This window comes from Takifugu rubripes, chromosome 5 (genome assembly GCF_901000725.2).
Source record: "Takifugu rubripes chromosome 5, fTakRub1.2, whole genome shotgun sequence".
NCBI classification, from domain to species: Eukaryota; Metazoa; Chordata; class Actinopteri; order Tetraodontiformes; family Tetraodontidae; genus Takifugu; species Takifugu rubripes.
In genome coordinates this window covers 4781354-4801052 of record NC_042289.1, presented here as the reverse complement: position 1 = coordinate 4801052, position 19699 = coordinate 4781354, and the positions used below count along the sequence as shown (strand labels likewise).

The 19699-nt window shown below is 44.6% G+C and overlaps 2 protein-coding genes across 2 annotated transcripts; one reads left to right on the top strand and one right to left on the bottom strand.

The window, feature by feature from the left end:
• Positions 1 to 63: 63 nt before the first annotated feature.
• Positions 64 to 10356, bottom strand: flii (FLII actin remodeling protein). Its single transcript, XM_003976318.3, has 31 exons — positions 10203 to 10356; positions 9135 to 9245; positions 8416 to 8487; positions 8147 to 8227; positions 7633 to 7880; positions 7440 to 7543; positions 7176 to 7351; positions 6929 to 7086; positions 6739 to 6823; positions 6140 to 6287; positions 5905 to 6035; positions 5720 to 5827; positions 5521 to 5625; positions 5235 to 5414; positions 5009 to 5091; positions 4801 to 4875; positions 4136 to 4219; positions 3872 to 4043; positions 3661 to 3768; positions 3380 to 3571; positions 3182 to 3280; positions 3014 to 3103; positions 2800 to 2939; positions 2525 to 2735; positions 2296 to 2450; positions 2149 to 2209; positions 1941 to 2069; positions 1738 to 1844; positions 1528 to 1633; positions 1382 to 1447; positions 64 to 1312 (listed from the first exon to the last, which is right to left on the bottom strand). The coding sequence occupies exons 1-31, from the start codon at positions 10263 to 10265 to the stop codon at positions 1178 to 1180; spliced, it is 3783 nt and encodes a 1260-aa protein (XP_003976367.1). The 5' UTR covers positions 10266 to 10356; the 3' UTR covers positions 64 to 1177.
• Positions 10357 to 10884: 528 nt separating this feature from the next.
• desi1a (desumoylating isopeptidase 1a) lies at positions 10885 to 15883 on the top strand. The gene is made up of 6 exons (XM_003976319.3): positions 10885 to 11053; positions 11354 to 11375; positions 11551 to 11620; positions 12070 to 12179; positions 13026 to 13148; positions 13692 to 15883. Exons 1-6 carry the CDS (start codon positions 10963 to 10965, stop codon positions 13780 to 13782), a joined length of 507 nt encoding a protein of 168 aa, XP_003976368.1. The 5' UTR covers positions 10885 to 10962; the 3' UTR covers positions 13783 to 15883.
• Positions 15884 to 19699: the final 3816 nt, after the last annotated feature.

Genomic DNA, 19699 nt, shown 5'->3' with positions numbered 1-19699 from the left:
TATCGATTTTGTTATTGAGCAATAAGCTCTGGAATTCTAAACACGGCAAATGACACCAGATGACATTTTGAGGTTTTATTTTTTTTTGTAAAAAATACATAAATAAAGCATCTGCAGGTGGCACCAGGAGAATGTGCACATTTTCACACGTACATGTGTGTCGGACTCAGACATACCGTCAGGCACCCTTCACACACGCCGCAGTTCCAGACTGGAGAATCTACAGATCTGGTTCAGGACCAGTGCTCAACCAGTCACCCGGGCCCTGATCTGGGATCAGTGGAATCACAAGTCATAAGATACCCTTTAAAACGGCTTCCCTCTATTAACTGTGAGCATTATACCAATGCAAATCTAGAATGCTCAAAACCATCAAAGGAACGGCCAGTTCCCTTACAATCAAGTCTTTGGGTGCAAAGATCTCCCACTGAAATGTAAAATTAAAAAAAATATATCCAATACAGCGATACTGAGAATACAAGAAGTGACAAATGTGTAATTCTCTAAACTAGAATTTTACAGTTTATCCTCTGATCTGGGGGGGGGGGACTAAACAAATTCAACGCAGCCTGTAACAGAAACAGTATTGAGCATCTCTCTGTTCTACCGATTGCACGTTAGAAAACATTCGCCCTTAAACATAATGGGCACAGATCTCGCTTCTTTGGCCAAATAAAGGAGAGCGCGGTGCTCTGTTCAACTGAAAGACAACCTCAGTTACAAAGTTTTCCCATCTCGGTGAAGGTGCCTGGGACAAACACAAAGACGCCTTAGACAGGTCGCACAACAGGAAAATACATGCGTAAAATGACATTCTTCACACAAAAATAATAGTGCGCTATTCTGATGAAAACTGATGATTAAACTTCCATTTGCTCCAAACCGCTTCAGTCTTGCTGCTCCAGACTCCCCCTGCAGGCCAGACTGGGGAGTGCAGCAGAACCCTTAGATATGTCGGCAATTCAGCTTCCCTCTGTTCTCTTTTCAATCTCAAAAGATAGTTTTCTGCTTTAACGTAACAACAGTATTCAGGCCAGTTCTGCTTCTGTGGGTTCGGGGGGGGGGGTTGTGGTGGTATAGCAGCTTGGGTTTAGCAGGGCGGGGCGGAGACGCCGTCGTATTTGAAAAGAATAAAATGGCAGCAGATAGGTGAGCATCTATTGGAGTGCGGGTGGGTTTAAGAGGGGGGCGTTTTGAAAGCGCCCCAGGCGTGGAAGCATCGTGTGAAGCAGTGGGGCTCGTTTCCCTTTCGCACCAGCCGCAGTTTCCTGGGGTGTTCTGCATCTTTAGAGCGCATGTGCTGGATGTAAACCTGCAGAGGAGAGGACGTAGCATGAGGACACACCTGGACAGCCCTGCTGGGGGACAAAAACGCACTAACCTGACAGGCTTTGAGACTGAGTTTGATCTCCACCTGGCTGGTCTGGGAGCCCACCCACATATACACCTGAGGGAAGGAACAGTTCCTCCGTTAGCACAGCAAAACAAATATTCGAGAGCGTCCGAACGCATCCGCCTCTTTATTACCTCTTTGCCATTGTCCAGCAACATGATGTCGTCGTCGGCCAAATCGTCCTGACAGAAGTCTGAGCACTTCTCCGAGACGGAGAAATAACCCTTCTCATTGGAACATCTGAGGGACGAAGAAGCCAAGGGACAACGTAGTCGTCATCATCATCATCATCATCGAGGTGAATGTTGGACTAATTTAAACCAAATGACCCAATAATCACTCACCTGAAGAGACGGGAATGTTTCATATAATCTGCATCTTCATCGTATGGCTTCTGAGAACCAATCCCCACCCAGAAAAAGTTCTCTGGCTCCTCCCCCTCATTAATTACCTGGCGATCAGACCGGATGAATGACTCTTTTGTAATAACGCGCGTACGTAGACGGATGGTAAAAAGGCTGTGGCTCTGTCTGGTGTGTCCACTCGCCTGTTTGCTGTAGGTGTCATCAAACATGCAGTTCATGATGTCCTCGGCCAGTTTGGCTTCGTCCGGGTCGGCGGCTCGGCCCACCCACGTGTAAACGATGCCCTGATTGTCGGTGCTCTCAAACGGTACCTGTGCAGAATACGGTGTTACCCAGAAACTGGTGACAAATGTTGAGTGTTTTAAAAAAGAAAGAAATAAAAATCTCCACCTTGAGAATGAAGCAAAACTCCGAGTTGAGGTTGCTGGAATCCGTTCCAATCTGGATGGTCCTTTAAGGGTAAAGTCAAAGTGTGAACAGATGTGCCAGATGTGGGACCTGAAGTGTTGGGGGGGGGCAAAGAGGCGCTGCCGTTACCTGGTGCAAAGTGCGCTTCCATTTGTGCGTATGTGGTAGAGGGAGGGCTGAGCAGAGTCGGTGATCTGTTTCCTTTTCCCTTTGTGGATGATGAACTTCCTCTTGAAATGGGACAAGAACTTGAGGTTCTCCTGCTGCTGGGTCATTCGCACCACCTGCACAACAGAGCCCAGCAATGGGAGCGCGTTTTGGACACGAATGAGCTGGGTAGGGCGCGCAATCCTGCTACCTTCAGCTTCCCAGGGAAGAGACTCTCAAACTTCTTCTGCAGGGAGAAGGTGAAGGTCAGCCAGCCCATGTTGGAGGCCTGTCTGCCCTGCCAGAAGTACACCACACACTGGAAGTCTTCCTCGGTCTGCTTATCCTCCTCCTCCTCTGCTCCTTCGCCACCTTCCTTCTTCTCCTTGTCCTCATCTTCATACTCCACAGGCACCCAGTACCTACGGAGAGACTGGTCAGACGCCTTCTCAGCACCGAGCCTCCGTGATGGAATGACCTCTCTACCTGCAGAGGAAGACGTAGCAGTCCTGAGTGAAGAAGTGCCCGAATTCCTCCTCCGGGAGGCGAGCGAACTTCTTCCCCTCCAAGACGAATCCTTCCATGCCGTCCAGGTCTTCATTCCACTCCTCCATCAGCTGCTCTGCCTGGACAGATGTGTTAGCATGGTTAGGAGGCAGAGGCTCCGTGTAGCACAGTTCAGGACGAGAAGAGGACTCACTTCTGTCAGAGGCATGGGAGGCTGACGGGGGAGGAAGAGCGCTGTGAGATCAGCCTTCATCTGGTCCTTCTGCTCAGCATCTTTCTTTACCTGAGACCAGACACAAACTCTTGATTCAATTCTGGTTCCCCCTTAGTGAGCGGCTCATTTTAGACATGTCTCACCCACCTTGCCCTGCAGGTTGTCCTTCTGCTGTACCGTCTCAGCGGCTCTCGTGTAATCCACCTTCAGTACGTCATCCCAGTTCTTAAACTTGGATTTAAACACCTGCAGTTAGGAAGTTCAGATTAGACCATACTGCTGCTAAAGTACAGACTTCATCAAGGACCAGCAGAACATTTCCTCTTCTTTCTCCAGCCTCATCACCTGACACTCGGTGCCCTCCAGGTTGCGGGTGACGCAGGCGTGCTTGGGCCGGTGCAGCATGGAGCAGATTTCCTGTCCCAGTTTTAACGCGGCTGCTCGGACGAGCCGCGGAGACTTCCTCCCGATCCAGATGAAGACGTCAGACCAGCAGTCCAGGATGTAGACGCACTTGGTGTCCAACAGGGACTGCAGCTGAAGAGAGGCACCGAAACGTGTAGATTAACGCAGCTGGAAAGTGGAGTTCCGTAGTTGGACGGTGCTGGGACAGCAGGTGAACTCACCAGCCTCAGCTCTGGGAGGGTGTCCAGTTTGATCTTGTGATCTTTGTGCTCAACAGACAATTTATAGTTGATCTGCGGCAGCTCCAGATAGCCCAGACCTAACCCCACCTGCAGGAAAGTTTCTTCCTTATCACATGTATGTGTAGCAACACGTGCATGTACAGAACGACCTTCTGCAAGACAATAATCAATGACGATAGATAAAAGTCACCTTGTAGAGTTTAGGTCTGACGGGAGAAAAGTCTTCTGGAACGTGTTTCTTGATCTCCTCTGGCTGTCCTCCTAGCGCCTCCCAGAAACTCGGAGGTTCCTGGTTCTGAATGAGGGTGACGATCTCGGCCTTTCCCTTGCGTTCATTTTTATTTATCTTTTCTGCAAACAATCTGGAAGATAAAAAAAACAGCTCCAACTTTACTTTATTGAGGTCGGAGATCTGGGCAGACACGTTTGCTCCAGCAGGTGATGTGTGTCTCACCTGGCCTTCGTGGTGCTGCTCAGTGTAGCGTTGGCTCCTCTCCAGATAAAGATTTCCATGCCTGAGTCCATCAGGAACACATAACTGCCAGAGAAAAGAGGAGGGGAAGCTTTAATTGACTGAAGGTAGTGAGGAAAACAGGCCAGTGGAAGTCAGTTCAGCATTATGGAGATGCACTGGTGCAGGTTATCAACAAAGACAAACACAATGATAGAATAATAATAACAATCCCTCGGGTCGTCCTGATCCGGTTGTTTTGCTCCCCATACTAAATAAACTGTCTTCCACTCTGCACACAGTCGCCGAGCTCACTTCAAGTAGACCTAGATTAGTTATTAATAGCAAAGCAGCTAAGTTTCCACATCCAAGCTCTTCCTTGATGCAGTAATAATTACTACATAAAAGAAGTAGGGAAAGCAAATCTTAGCTGAAGCCTATCAGCACCGTTCAACAGATCAGAGGCATCGATAAGAAACTGCATCACATGAGATAAACGTAGTTTCATTAAGTTCTTACACTCACACTGAGAAGACAGCTAATAAAAAATGAAACACACCAGCCAGGAATGAAGTACGTGTGTGTGTGTGTGTATGATCTGAAGGGTGTGATGGCCGTGAAAGCGTGTGTCATATGTTGTAAAGACAGATAGTAGGTGTGACAATTACCGCGGATCAAAAGAGGAGGCCTTGACTGGCACAGACTCCAGTTTGATGTTCTTCTTACCATAAACTCTGTATAACCTGATAAACACAGAAAAGGATTCTGGATTTAATGATGAGAGACAGACCAAAACACCAAAAACTGACAAATCTGACAAAGAAAGTGCTTTTGTATTCAGAGTTTGTAATTGATTGGGGAAAGGAAGGAGCTTACCTGATGGAGTAGTTTGAGTCCTCCACAGTATAAAATCCACTGGCTGTCCCTCCCTCGATGTACGAGATCTCATTGTTGAACACCTGCACGGAATCATTTTAAATAAAAATGAATGCTACATGTGTTAATCATACACTGCCTCAGCTTTGGTAACAAGGAGGCTGCGATGATTTGTGGGTATATTTCTGGCTTCCTTATTCATCTGCGTGCCGAGTTTGTAACGTACAGCACTGAACTCCTCGCTCTCATCTCCCATCTCCTCCCGTATCGTCCTGCCCTCCGCCCCCAGGCAGTTCCTGAGGTTGACGGCGTGGATGGCTGAGCACGCCTTCTTGTCCAGCGTGGCCTCTTGGCCAATCCAGTAGAAGATCTGCCAGCTCAAGGCCCCGTTGTCATCTTGGGAGGTCTATGAGTGCAAAGGACAAATATAAGACATAAATACAAAATTCACACCCGTTGTCCGTTGACACGCATCACGAACAAGTGAGGGCAGATCTGGGACCGCATGTTACCTTGAGGATGATGTAGCAGTCGGCCTCGTAGAACTTTCCATGGAACGTTTCATCCACTTGGAGTGGAACAAAATTCTCCATCTGCCAAACGGTCACACCAGGAACCTGAAGAGAGGAGCAATAAAAAACAACTAAAATTTGCGCTCTACATCAGAAGCTGGGCTGGTTTTTACCGAGAAAGCATGTAAAGATTCATTACCTGTCCCACGTCGTCCATAAAGAACTCAGAGTAGTCCAGCTGAGGTTTCTCTAAACTCTTCTCCCACCGGCGGGTCTTTAAATCACCATATTTCAAATCACCGTTTTCCTAAAAAAATGTAAAAATTTGTGATTTAAAAAACTGGATATAAGCCCTGTCGGCATTCTCCTCCATAACTCTCCTACCTCCAAGTTCTTCTTCTCTTGAGCAACGTCACTCATGCCTTTCAGCACCTGCTTGGCCTGATCATCCTGCGAGCAGTCCTTCCTCCTCCTCAGTCTCATCTTCCTTGCCAAGTGATCTCGAGGGCTGGATCCTGGAACATAAACACACGAGCTTAATCCTGTAGAAACTACCACTTCCAAGCAGAAATAAAAATATACAGCGTAGGCAAACATGCGTTGTTTATTTGACACGCACCTCCTCCGGCGGCTGCTACGGTAGCAGGTGAAGCCCCGGCCAGCCGCAGCTGGTTCTGCAGGGAGAAGTCGATGTTGTACCACTCGGCTGCTCTGTCCACAGGTTTGGGAGGCATCACCAGGTTGGGGTTTTCACGTACATCTAGAACCTACGGAAAAGGGAATCAGCATTTAGGTTTGTTACCACAGTTACACAAGTGTGAAAGAAGAAAACATCTTGACAATTTACTATTATTTAATTTCAATTTTCTTGACTGCACTATCCCATTTGGGGTCACGGGGAAGGGGCTGGAGCCTATACAGCTGCATATGAGCGGAGGCAGGGTACGCTCCTGAAGGAGTTGCCAACTCATTGCAGGGCCCTATGGGAGCATTTTTGGGGGGGGGCACCTCAGTACTGCTCTCAAGGTGTCTTGGCACCTCCCCCCTGCTACCAGAACACCTCCCGAGTTTTGTCCCCAATGGAGCTTGAACCTCCAGTTCTCAGCTCATTCCCCTACAGACCAAGCTACTGGAGGCCCCCCATAGGTATTGTTTGAAAATGTAAATGTAAATTTAGAAAAGTATTATCAGTAGTTACTTCTGTGGCGAGTGCTTTACCTCTAAATCAGTCAAAAAGTGAATGGCTTCAGGCAGGGTCACGAGACGGTTTTTATTCAGCACCAGCTTCTTCAGCTTGCCACACCTTAACAACAACAGACAATAACACATCGTTATCAAACACGAGGCATAAACCACAAACCCATTTCAACATCAGAAAACTACATTAAATCGGTGGCTGATTCATCACCTGCAGAGTCCCTCTGGGATAAGTTCCAGGTTGTTGTTAGCGGCCATGAACTCGGTCAGGCTGGAGAGTTTGCCGATGCCCGGTGGGACCCCGTCAAAGTCCAGTTTGTTAGAGTTCATGTACAGCTTCTTCAGTTTGGACAGCTTACAGATTGCAGACTGGACGGTGACACACATACGGATGTTAGAGATCAGAAAGAATGGAAGGGACAGAGGCTGCACAGCCGGGTGAACGTGGCCGTCCTTACAGGCAGCGAGGTGAGCTGGTTGCGGCTCAGATTGAGCGTCTCCAGCTGGGTCCACTGGTCGATGCAGAGCGACAGCTCGGAGATCTGATTACTGCTCAGGTTGAGCCTCTTCAAGCTGCCCAGAGAGTAGAGGCACTCCGGCACCCGGGTCAGGTCATTACATGACAGGTCAACATCTAGCGGAGATGGATGAATAGAGAGTCTGAAAGGTAACAAGTGATACTTGTGGAAAAACTGCCGTGTCATTAAAAGCGTGTCGGCAACCTGCTAAAAATGTCAGTCCCTCCAGGCTTGTGGGCATGTTGCTCTGAGTCCTCTGAGTGTTCCTCAGATGAAGTGTTTGTAACGCCACCATGGCAGGCAACTGGCTGCTCAGACACAGACAAGTGATAATCACAACAAATGAATACTAATGAATGCATCAAGGAGAAGGTTTTGACTAAATATGGCTTCTTACCGCAACTGAGCATGCATCAGTGGGTTGTTATTCAGTATGAGGGTCTGCAGGTGGACCAGTCGTCTCATCTGAGGGGGCAGGCTGTCCAGCTTGTTGTCACTCAGGTCCAGATACAGCAGGTCGGTTAGGTTGATAAACAGCTGGTTGGGGATGGAGTCGATACCATTGTGGCTCAGATTCAGGACCAGCATGTTTCTGCTGTTCTCCAGGTCCCTGGGGATCTCCGTCAGCTGGTTGTAGCTGAGGTCCTTGAAGAGGAAGACGGAACGTTTTGAATGATTTATATGAGCACTAGCCTTTTTTTGGGAATGTGGTGGAAGGTGGGGAATAAAAGAAAGGAAGTGTGCTGTTGGATAAACTGCAGCACAGGAAGTGTTTAAATGTGAGCATTTGTATTTTACTGACAGAAAAATGCTTGTTTCACCCCCCTGACCAGTAAAGTTTTCCCTTTCTAGGAGACATAAATGTATGCAACAAGACAAAATTAAAAAGAGTGCATGGGAATGTTTGGTACCAGCACAGAGAGATCATCCAGCTGAAAGATGTCATCTGGGACTCCAGAGTTTTTCAGACTGTTGGCTCTGGCTACCACCGCCTGTACGAGACAGGATCACATGTTAGTACAACAGACTTGGACCCAAATTCTCCAGACCATGAAACCTATTGAAGCTATTTTCATTTGTCAAGGCTTTAACAGAAATAAACGTTCTAATAAACAAATGCTTGCACGATTCAAAAAAGAACAGATTTTCTTGTAGTTAAGTTTATGTAGGTGTCCATTACCCGTAGGTTTGGTAAGCTGGACAGCTCTCCGTGTAAGGTGGTCAGGCTGTTGTGACTCACTGATAGATGCTCCTAAAAAAGGAGGGGAGGAAAAGTTAGCAATAATTTTACTGCACAAGGTTTTCCTGTCTCTTAAAAGCATTATTATTATGAGACAGACACACCATAGACAGTATGGCTTGTTGCCATGATAACAGATTAATCTTGTTTACCTACACACGGGGAGATCAAGCATGTTACAACAGATCGTCTATTCACAATTGCCAGCTGACTACAGCTTTAAAGGGTTAGATCAGATAATCCCATCAGAGATACGAGGAGCTCAGAAAGGCCGTGTGTGTCAACAATCAGGTTAAGCTAGTTTAGTGCACCAGTTGTATAATATGTTGTCAATAGTATTCAACAAATGAATACTAATTAATGTATCAAGGAGAAGATTTTGACTAAATATGGCTTACACATCAGGTTTCATAATTGAAGGCTTTGATTCATTCATGGACAGCTGATACAGTGGCTAACACAAGCAAGCTTCCTTATTATCAAACCTGAAAAAGGTGAAATTAAATCACCAAAATCTGCAACTGTTACTTGTACTAAACTGTTGTACTAAATCATCTCTGCTTTGTGATACAAACACAAGACAAAATAAGTGAGTGTTGAATGAGAACGCCGACACACTTCAAATAAAAAGAGATGTTAAACAGGTGCGGGTGTCTCACCAACTTCTGCAGGGATGCCAGTTCCTCTGGGAGGTAACACAGGCCCGTTCTGTTCAGCTTCAGCCATCGCAAACTGCTCATGGACTTAACATGCTCTGGGAAGTACCCACCCTGCAGAGAGAAAAGAGGTTGAGGAAAAACATAGGGGTGAGAAAAAATGAGAACAGAAATTAAGCTATAATAATTTAAAAAAAATAGTATTGCCTCATTTCTGAGCTGTCTTTAAAACATATGATGAAACAAGCCTGTCAACAAGCAAATGTTATAAAAGTGCCAATGCACAAATTCACTGTTCTGTCATTGTGAACCAGTAGAGATCCCAGTTTTAAAAACATTTAAAATCAAACCCAGTGAAGAGAATTAAACGGAAGAACGTGGTTTTGTATGTTGTAGTGACTGGTTAACAAAGTGAGGAATTTAGTGGCGTACACAAAACCGCAAAAGCACATTTTCAAGCCACATTGTTCATTCATTTCTTTATTTTCAACATCAACTTGAGGAGAAAATAGTCCTGTCATGTCCCCCAGATGTCACATTTGACAGGTTTATTTCCAGCCTCTGACGCATGACTAAAGGAATGGAAGATAGATTGAAAGTTCGTTTTTAAAAATCGATATACGTATCTTGGTGTTTTGTTATTCTGCATCAATACTAATTACCAATACTGGACATACAGGATGAAATAGTTCGTGACTCATACCAAGACGAAGAAGGGAAAAGCTGGCGTATGGGACTGGACCTACGAGCGTCGCTATCTCATAAATATCGGTAATAACGTAATAGAATTAGCACCAGCCTAAGAGCGGCATCCTTGAATTTATTTTCTGAATCATATATTTAGTTGCTTTCAAAAGAGACGCTTGTGTTCGACACGAAAAAATAAGTTAACCCAGCTCAAACATTTGACAACTGGCTAACGCCCAAATGCTAGTAACATTAAGCTAAGGTACCGAGACGAGCCTTTAAACGTTCCGCGTTTCGTGTCTCAGACTCAGAAAAACTTCAGATGGATATCTCCGAGCTTCTCACAAAAACAGAGGGGTAAAGACACTGGATTAAAGTTCTTACTTTAAAGTCATTTCCACTGAGGTCCACCCCCCTTATAAAGGGAAGCACTCCGGTGGCAGCCATTTCTGGTTGATGTCAGCTGCTCCGCTCCTAAAACTAGCTATTTTGATCCCGCAGCAAGAGAAGGCTTCGGCGGACCAACTCTTCTTCTTTGGTTTGTAATGGTGACGCTAAACCAACGTTGATACGGAACAGCGCCACCCACAGTTCTGGAATATTATCTAGCGGCCACATACCGCCTTTTTCCGAGTAAAAATAAATTGGGATCTGCAAAGCCGTTCAAAATACAGTTTTGAGTCTGAAAAACAAAATACACCCATCCGTCTAAAAATAGGCTAATGTTGCATAGTTTCACGACTCATTTCACGAAAATGAAACATCTAATCAAATGCTGACGATTTTAAGTTAGAACCATGGATTTTTTTTAAATTACGGTTCCAAGAGCTCATTTTCGGACGCGTACGTAATAGATAATATTCCTGATACAGTGAAAGAATGGCGGTCATCAAGATCAAAATATGTCAAGTCATTCAAATTAGTTTTGGATTTCAAAGTATTACTACCGTTAAACAAGCGCGCTGTGTTATTGCGTGTTCGGTTTCGCTGGCGTTTTATTTTGAAAGCGACACAAGCGGAAAGGCTGCACGCGCTTTAAACGCGATGACGTCATTCTTAGCCCCGCCCCCTCAGCTGTGCCATCAAAGGTACTTAGCCTAGCCAACCTACCGGGTCAGAACCGATTCTTTCTCGTGTTTACATAATGGACAAGAGCGGGACCCGTTTCAAGGTACAATTGTACATTTATGATCTATCGAAAGGAATGGCTCGTAACCTCAGTCCCATCATGTTAGGTGAGTACAGATGTAAGTAAATGCCGATGCAGTTTGGCCTGCGGCAAAACTAAATGATAACAAGTGCCGAATGAAACTGCTACATCATGCTTGGAGCGTGTCTGCTCTGTTGTTATATTCTAACATATCATTTTTTTAATGAATTATCAAGGTTTTTCCATAGCGTGTTGCTATGTAGGTGTAATGCTATTGACGTTCCTCCCTTCTGGGGAACACTTATATCACACTTGTACACCTGGAAGTGGCCCATAACAAAAACCGCGACCTGCTTTTCACCAGTTTTCTCTTCTTTTTTTGCAGGAAAGCAACTAGATGGTATCTGGTAAGTTTCAAACACACACATTTAGTAATGCCTTCCTAGTAAAATAGAGCAATTAGATGAGTTGTAACGTTATAGTTATCAATTATTTGGCATTGATTGTCAATTCCTAAAAACCTCTAAGTGTAGAATTATCGGCGATACTGATAATTATTCTTTTAATTAAATTTTCCACCAGGCACACGGCTATAGTGGCTTATGGTGATGAGTTCTTCTTCGGAGGGGAGGGCATCTCCAGCTGTCCACCGGTAGGCCACTGAAAATAGGAGCTTTGTGTGGTTCTGCTGATACCAAACGCCATCATGATCTTAATTCATGCAACCAACAGTTAGAACAATGTGGCTGATTCATGTCTCAGCGCCTGGTTTAACTTGATATTACATTGCATGGTTTTGAATCAATCTCTAAAAATATCCAATGGTTGGTCTGTTTATTCATATTAATCCCTGATTAAAGTCATGTGCTAGATATAATATTAGGTTCCTAGCTCACTGATCCGACACTATTTATTAACCTTGAACATCGCCTAATTATGAGGTCCTGCTTTTGTGATAATGTTATGTCTTCAGCTGGCAGGTTTCTTTTCCTGGTTATTTTTGTTTGTTCAGCAATACGAAAATGAAAAATGGGTGTAGATGAATGTACTAACACTAATATTGCTGATGTCATTTGTATTTTTGGTTAATGTGTTCGTCAGGGTGGGACAATGCTCGGACCTCCAGACACAGTGGTGGATCTTGGAGAGACTGAGGTGTCTGAGGAGATCTTCATGGAATACCTCTCTTCTCTGGGAGAAAGTGCATACAGGTTCTCTAACTTTTTTTTCAGGCCCAGCAATACCAACAAAACTTATTTACTTCTTATTATCTTAGCTCATGTAATTGTAATGAATAGGAAGCATTATTTTATGACTTCTCTTTATTCTCTTTACAATCAATTTCATATTGGATAGTGACTGTCAGGGACACTGTGGCCCTGGAATCCATTTAGTTTCTTCATAATAGAGCCATTTGCACAGTAATTCCACAAAATATTCTTTTGTCAAGCATCCTGAGTGTCACAGTACTATATGAACAAATCTGTATGATACCACAAAAATACTCAGCAATAAGGAGAGAAATACACACCACACCACTGCTGTGTCATCTCGCAATGCGTCCATAAACCTACATGCTAGCAAGGTTGTTGTACAGTCAACTGAAAAATGTAAGGTAAAAGATCAAAAAAATGCTAAGTAGAATCTTTATCTCCCCCATTGTAAGTGGGTCTGACTGTAGTCCCTAAATGTATTACCTGATATAGCGGTGAGCTATCGGTATAACTGATGTTTGTTGTAAATATGTACATTGCCTGTTGCAAAGGGACTGTGAGTTTAAAAGCTGTAGTTATTAACTGTGAAAAAGCCTTTTAACACACCTTTATTTCTCACCTAGATGTTGCTTGTAAATTCACGATAGCAACTGATAAGGCTATGTTACATTACGCTATGATGCTAGCAGTAGGCAATCCATTCACGTCTCTGTTTATTGTTACTGAACAGACGTTAGAGAGGAGTAGCTTCCATTTAGTAGTTAATGAGTTCATTTAACATCCCATATAGACACAGGTTGCCGTCACCCTGTTAGCTGATGTTCTCTTCTGCTGTATCCTCAGAGGTGACAGGTATCGCCTGTTTGAGCACAACTGCAACACCTTCACCAACGAAGTTGCACAGTTCCTGACAGGCAGCTCCATCCCCTCCTACATCACCGATCTTCCTTCTGAAGTCCTTTCCACGTAAGTGTCTTTCAGCTGCAGCTGATCATTAATTAGATTAGATTTTCATTGACAGTTTTAGGCTTTCGCGCTCCCTTTTTTTTTTCCACTGCCCAGTGTATATTTACATATGCACAATGCAGTAAAAAGATTTTTTCAACCTAACATAGAGCGGTAAACTGTAGCATTCCACTAACTGTGGTGAAACAGAATAGAGAAATGGTGCAACAATGGTCTTGTACTGTAGTTTTATTTATTCTTTTATCAGTTTATTTACGGGTCAGTGGAATCTTGCTCTGTTTTGGATGCTCCATCTAGAGGCTAAGGGAGGAACTGCTTCGTTTGGATTTGGGACAAATGGATCTTTTGCCAGGATTCTGTCATTGCTGCTCATGTTTTGTTGATAAAATTTACTATGTCTCTCTCCCGCTATACTCTATGAAAATATCGATTTATACTTTATAGTAGCAAAACTGGTCATTTTCTCGGAATCTTTTACATAAAAATTACAGTAATGTATTCGATCTACAGTTAATTAGACTAAAAAATCTAATCTATGTCCAGGCCATTCGGCCAGATGCTGCGGCCCATCCTGGACTCAATCCACATCGCCCCTCCAGGCGGGAACGTCATCAACGGGGGACGAAACGCCTAATTTGGCAGATCACCCAACCAAGTGTCCGTCGCAAGGTCGTGAGTTCACTGTAGTCAGTAAGTGAGGAGTCTCACACTCACGATCCCCAGCTGTTTCTCCTGAAGTGGAGGTGGAGGTATTTGTGAGCAATGCTATACAGTATATACAGCTCAGAGGTTTATAAAAGTATTTAAGTATTTATAAAGCGCTTTTAATATAAGCTTGAAATCACTTCAATGAATCTGTCCCTTAGGGTGAAGCCGCCCTCCACCATTTAACATAAGTAGCTGCCCTTTAACATTCAACCACCGTTACCACTGAAACATATCAGATTGTTATGTTTAAATTTGAGGAACTACATCCTCAGTAAGAGTAGCTGGTGGCCTCATAATGCTATTAATACAGAACTACTCTACACTTTATTTATCAAACGGCTGGATTCAAACCATATTAAAATACCTCTTGTACGTTAGTGCATCCAGCTCATTAAGCACTTAAGAAGTCCCCCTTTCTTTTACATAATTTGAGATTTATTTAATATATTTATTTTACTGTCCCCCTTAGATCTCACTTTTCACCAATTTTCTGTGGGGAGAAGCAAATACTGCTGACTACAATGAATTTAATCACATTGTTGACGTTTGCTATGGTGTGTTCAATGGATGTTTGAAATTTGAGTCAATCATAGTTAGATTTCTTTTGCACTTCTTCATCGTGTTTAGTTGTTTACGATTATATATTTGATTTTCCGTTGTCAATTCTCTGTTTTGGGTTTTTATCCCTTCTGCCCTTTTTCTCTGTGGTGGCCGACGTTCTGGTCCCAACATCACATTCCATTTAATTTCTCCTTTTTTTGTTATTCTACAGCAGGTGAATGATGCCACATTAATGTTGGATATTGAAACATCCTGTTATAGTTTTGGTTGTGTGTTCTGGACCGGCATGAACACGCATCTCATCAGGGCAAAACTGCATATGTGACAACTGTTGCCAACATCTTTTATTGTTTTTAAATCAATATCTGATAATAATGTGAACCATAGTACTACATGTAATATATCCAGATCTGACGCTGCTTCTTTGCCAGGTGATAACTTACATTTGCTGCACAGTTTTCAACGTCCACACCTTTGCGTTCCATGACTTCGTTTCACCAGGTCAACAGGCCGCACGGTAAATCTGTAAGATGCCAACCTTTGTCTTTCAAGGATGCTATTTTCCACCTGCTTTGATATTCTGCCACCAGCCTGATAGGAACACAGTCTACTTTGATTCCAACCTCAAAACAGAAAATCATGCTTCAGTTCAACCGATTAGGTTGAAGCCTTCAACGTGAAAACCATACGGACAGTTTAAGTCACCTTTAATAAGTCCTTTAACTGGAGAGTGTGCGATACCTCTGTGCCTTCATTTCTCTCCGCTTGGCTGTGGCAGCATGTCTGCAGGTGACCTGTATTTCAGTGCAGCCATCTCCTGCACCACTATTCAACTCCAGGAACTGGACCTTCGGGTCCCAGGTAGAGGTGCTTTATATCAACCAATGCAAACCCGGAATGCGTTTCCCCGCAGGACTGCAGGGAACACAAGCAGGTGATACAGCAACAATGCTAAGCCAGTGATAGTTGACAGCATAGGATACACAGCATGAACACACACTGTAGTCTGCCAGCAGAATAAAGTGAAGGATGAAATGAAGCACAAGAGTGTTTAAAACCAGCGTTCGCTTTCATCACGTTAAACACACACACACACACACGCACGTTTGACCTCTAAATCAGTGGCCGTCGCCTGATGAACCTGCAGGAACGTTTGAATTTTCAAATGCGTGTAAGATGCGGATTCTATCGGCTTATTTTCCTGTCAGAAGGCCGGAGCGCTCGGGTGGATCCGGGTTGTGTTTTCCTGCCTTCCACTCAGTCTGACCACTGACTTGCACTGCTCCACCGCTCGCCATCAGACGCCCTATTGTTCCTTTTGTTCCTGCCTGCCTGTAATGTGGATATTGTCACGTTATTTCCTTTTTAACTATTCCAACAATGGTGTTTGTGCCTCTTTTCTGTCTTGTAATTGTTCTTCTTTTGTAAGTCGACCTACATTAAAAAACAAAAACACTGACCCTGAACGTGGAAGCAGTTATTTAATTGATGGGTTTTTATGGGGGGGGGGGGTTCTTAATGGAATTCTGCTACTGTAGTGCGTTTAATTCCAAAAAGTTACAGAAGAATGTTCAACAGCAATTCTTCACACAAATAGAACCAGAAGGTCAATGTTTATGGGGACAAAAGGTCACCTCTCCACACGCTGCATGGGAACAATATCAATGTGCCTTTGTGCAGTTAAGTGGTGAGGCCTCAGTCGATTGATTAAAGGGAATATTAATGTAGTCTTTTGTATCTCATCTGATAGTTGTTGCTATGACAATGATTAGGCAGTAGCTCATCGTGCTAGCCCAGCTATTGCCCTCATTGTTGCCTTCTCCATATTGATACAAAATAATTTACTGAGGCTTTTGTGTTACTGCAGGAAAGTAACCTCTGCATTCAAACCTCTGCAGACAGATGTGACACAGACTTACTCTGCGACCTTTACTTCAGCCCCCCCGGGAAGACTGGATAATGAATGCAGGCCCACCGATCCCGACTTCCCTCCCTGCAGCTGAGGAGCTGAATCAGCTCGGTCACTGGCACAATTACAAGCGCCTGCGTGGCACTTGACACGCTAACCTTCTCTCCGGGTGCGAGGGCGCTGTCAATCGGGCAGGGGCGCTTCACGAAACCCCGGCGAGTCGCGCCAACACCCGCCCGCTGGGGGGGACAAATCTGCACGTGTCAAACGGTTGGCTGATCGATGATCGCATGTCTGCAAATGAGACTTTTACCCGACACGTGGTCGAAGGCTGCAGATATCCTCTCCCTCTTCCAGAACTTCCCGCCGGCTTAATATTTCATTTAGCGCCGGTATGCATAATTGAGGGGCCCGTGTTCCGTTTCTGAAGGTTATCCTGCCATCCTGAACGGCTTTTATAATTAATGTTTGCACTGCTCACAGTAAGGCCGTCAGAGGGCTTATTTCCGGAAATCTGAAATGTTGTGCAAGTTTAGGTTCCGCGGGACTTCGCATGTTATTAATCTCCTTCAGAAATCTGCACGTTGAAAGACTCAAACTCAGCGAAAAGGCTCCGAACCGACAAATCCCCGATAGTCTCCGTAAATCTGGAGGCCGACAGTCGCGCGGTTTTAAGCAGGTGAAGGCGATGAGGATGCAGCTGATGCTGGTTTGATGTCTCCTCCCAACCGGGGACGCACCATCACGCGCGGTGATTAATCCCGTCCAGTCATGCTCGTCCAAACGTGCCTTAATCGTCGCTCGCCGTGTCACTTTGAATGACCGTCAGTTTGTCACAGCGGCCCTTTTAACGAATCTGTCCTTCTCTGCACCCGTCCACCCCAACCCCTTTGATTCCTTCGTTCCTCTCCGTCCATCCTTTCTACGGCGCTCATCTCGTTTATCCTCCCTCCTTGTCCTTTCTGTTCTCATTTTAATAAGAATGATATCTCAGACCGCCATCCTTATTTGTTCCCGCTCAAAATCCCGATTTTTGCTGGGCTCCACCTTCAATTTCTGAACCTCATTTATCTCCCTCACCTCCTTTTCTCCCCCTCTCGACCTTGTTCCCTGACCTCCATCATTTTCCATCGCCCTTCTTGCTCTCTCATTGCTCTCATTGTAATTAGCTTAGCTGCCCCTGTAATCATAATGTACCCTATTGATCCCCCCCCCCATAGATCACTTCACACCCTGAATCATATAAAGACAGTTTCTACTACCCCTCACTTCCAAATGTATTGAATTGGATTATGTTAGCCATGCAAATGAATCCGCTGACATATTAGAAGCATGCAGTTTAACAAAGGAAACTTAAATGAAACAGTACGTGCTATTCTTCATTGATATTCATTATATTCCCAACCCTTCTCCTTCCCGTTGTCAGCTGTCTCCACAGGTAAGGCGACCAGCTGAGCGCGGGTCCAACCAGCTGGCCGAGTGACCCTTGAGAAGTCACCTGGGACAATAGTTGCTGCGTCTCCTCGGCCGTGGGGCCAAGGCCAGTGGAACTGGCCCAGCCACGCATAAATACATGGATGCATAAATATGAGAGAAGCCGTCAGGAAGCCCTTCTGCCACATCAGCGTGTCCTTGAGCCGATCCATCTGGGAAGCTCTGCATGTGCATACGTCAGAGAGACAAAGAGTTGTGACCTGCCTAAATGTCCGAGCAGATGGGGAGGTCATTTGTAGGCACCCTCCTGTTTAAAGTTGAGATCTGTTCCCCTGACTTTTAATCCCTGTCAGCAGAGTTGCCTCACTGGAGAAGCTTGTCTGTTCTTGTTCTGTATGACTTTTCACTGGGGACTCTGGTGCCCTCCCACAGCCCAGTAACTTAAACATTGATTGTTTGGAGACTTTAAATAATCCTTTTGTTTATGAGTGTGTGTTTGTGTGTGTTTCATAACCTGTCCAGGGTGTAATATGAACTAATGTCCAGGGTTTAAACTAATATATGAATAGAACAGACCGCCAGAAACTCAAGAGCCTGATCACTCCTGAGGTGAACAGGTTTTAGGATCTTTTCTTTTGCCTCATAGCCACTGTGTCTGTTATCATTACTATTATATTATCATATTCTAATCTTCTTATAATTTCTTGTAAATATCAGCTAATAATACAGCATTCCTAAGGGTCAATGGGGCTCTTGGTTACTGTGTCTCAGAAGCAGGGCAGCCTGGGACAAAAACCTGGGATGTGGAGTGGCTACGAATGGACCAAGACAGCAACCTTGAGGAGCTCTACGGCCGGCTTAAGGTTTCTTCGAGGGTCAAATAAGTTTCAAACACATTGAGACAAACCAATGAGCTCTTTAATTCTGATATTGTGGTCATTTTTATCACATGGAGGTCCAGTCTGAAGCAGAAACTGGCGCAACTGAATCTGCCTCAGTGGGATATGAAAGCGACCTGCAGAGTTAGCCTGAGGCTGGCATGAATAATGCCCAACTGATTTCTCTTGTTAACAGGCGCGAAAGACCTGAGAAAGAAACATTTCTCAGTCATTAAACTAAGTCAATCCTTATCCGAAAAAAGGAGCATGTGGCTAGAAGCAGCTAAAAGTGGTCATGAAATGTCCGAATTATCACAAATGCAGTGTTTGTAACTCAAGGGCTGTGATATTTCATTTTGCCACAAAACACTAACGCCCACCCTCACTCAAAGCTGCACGAAGGCCAATAATCCACAGCCAACAGTAGGTGGTCGCGCCATTAATTCAGGACAGCAAACCTAATTTCCCCCCGTTTGGCGCAGTGTGTTGTTGCAGAGATATCTGCATCCGCAGAGATGGGATGCCTAAAATCACGGGGGTGTGGGACAGGGAGAAATAAAATGATACAGTAGAAAAAGATTAAGAGCGCTAAATTGAAACAGTTGTTGCTGTTAAGTAAGATCACACAAAATTCAGCACCTACAGCATCCGTCTTGCCAAAGATCTCTGTGCATTTGCACAGCTTCTGCATATAAAGGCTGCTGCATGTAGAAGGTGTTGTTTAGATTCTGATTATGATATTGCATCCTAAAATTAGAATAAGCCCTAAAGCTTTCAGGTCCTCAGAAGCAGCATCAGCAAAGGTGGCTCGTTATTATGCAATGCTCTCTCCTTCCACGTGGGGGCGCCAGTTTAGAGCACATCCAGCTGTTTAACGGGACCATCAGTCAAACACAAACGGAGTCATTTTGCTTTTATTTGTTTTGATCTCTCGGGTTTTGAAAATGATCTATCTTAATCTGTCAGGACAATCTTTTTTTTTTTTTTTTTTGTCTAGCGGCGTCTTATTCTTTATTCAACGGCTGGCTGCAGCATCATGTTTCATGCTGTTATTAAAGCCA

Bases quoted from the DNA above. Each gene is read 5' to 3' on its own strand.
- flii (XM_003976318.3), bottom strand. From the start codon at position 10,265: ATGGCTGCCACCGGAGTGCTTCCCTTTATAAGGGGGGTGGACCTCAGT. The intron at 8,488-9,134 runs GTGAGACACCCG...CTCCTTTTTTAG, and splicing joins TGGCATCCCTGCAGAAGTTG to GAGCATCTATCAGTGAGTCA. The intron at 2,940-3,013 runs GTGAGTCCTCTT...ACATCTGTCCAG, and splicing joins CTCCCATGCCTCTGACAGAA to GCAGAGCAGCTGATGGAGGA.
- desi1a (XM_003976319.3), top strand. From the start codon at position 10,963: ATGGACAAGAGCGGGACCCGTTTCAAGGTACAATTGTACATTTATGAT. The intron at 11,621-12,069 runs GTAGGCCACTGA...TGTGTTCGTCAG, and splicing joins GCATCTCCAGCTGTCCACCG to GGTGGGACAATGCTCGGACC. The intron at 12,180-13,025 runs GTTCTCTAACTT...CTGTATCCTCAG, and splicing joins CTGGGAGAAAGTGCATACAG to AGGTGACAGGTATCGCCTGT.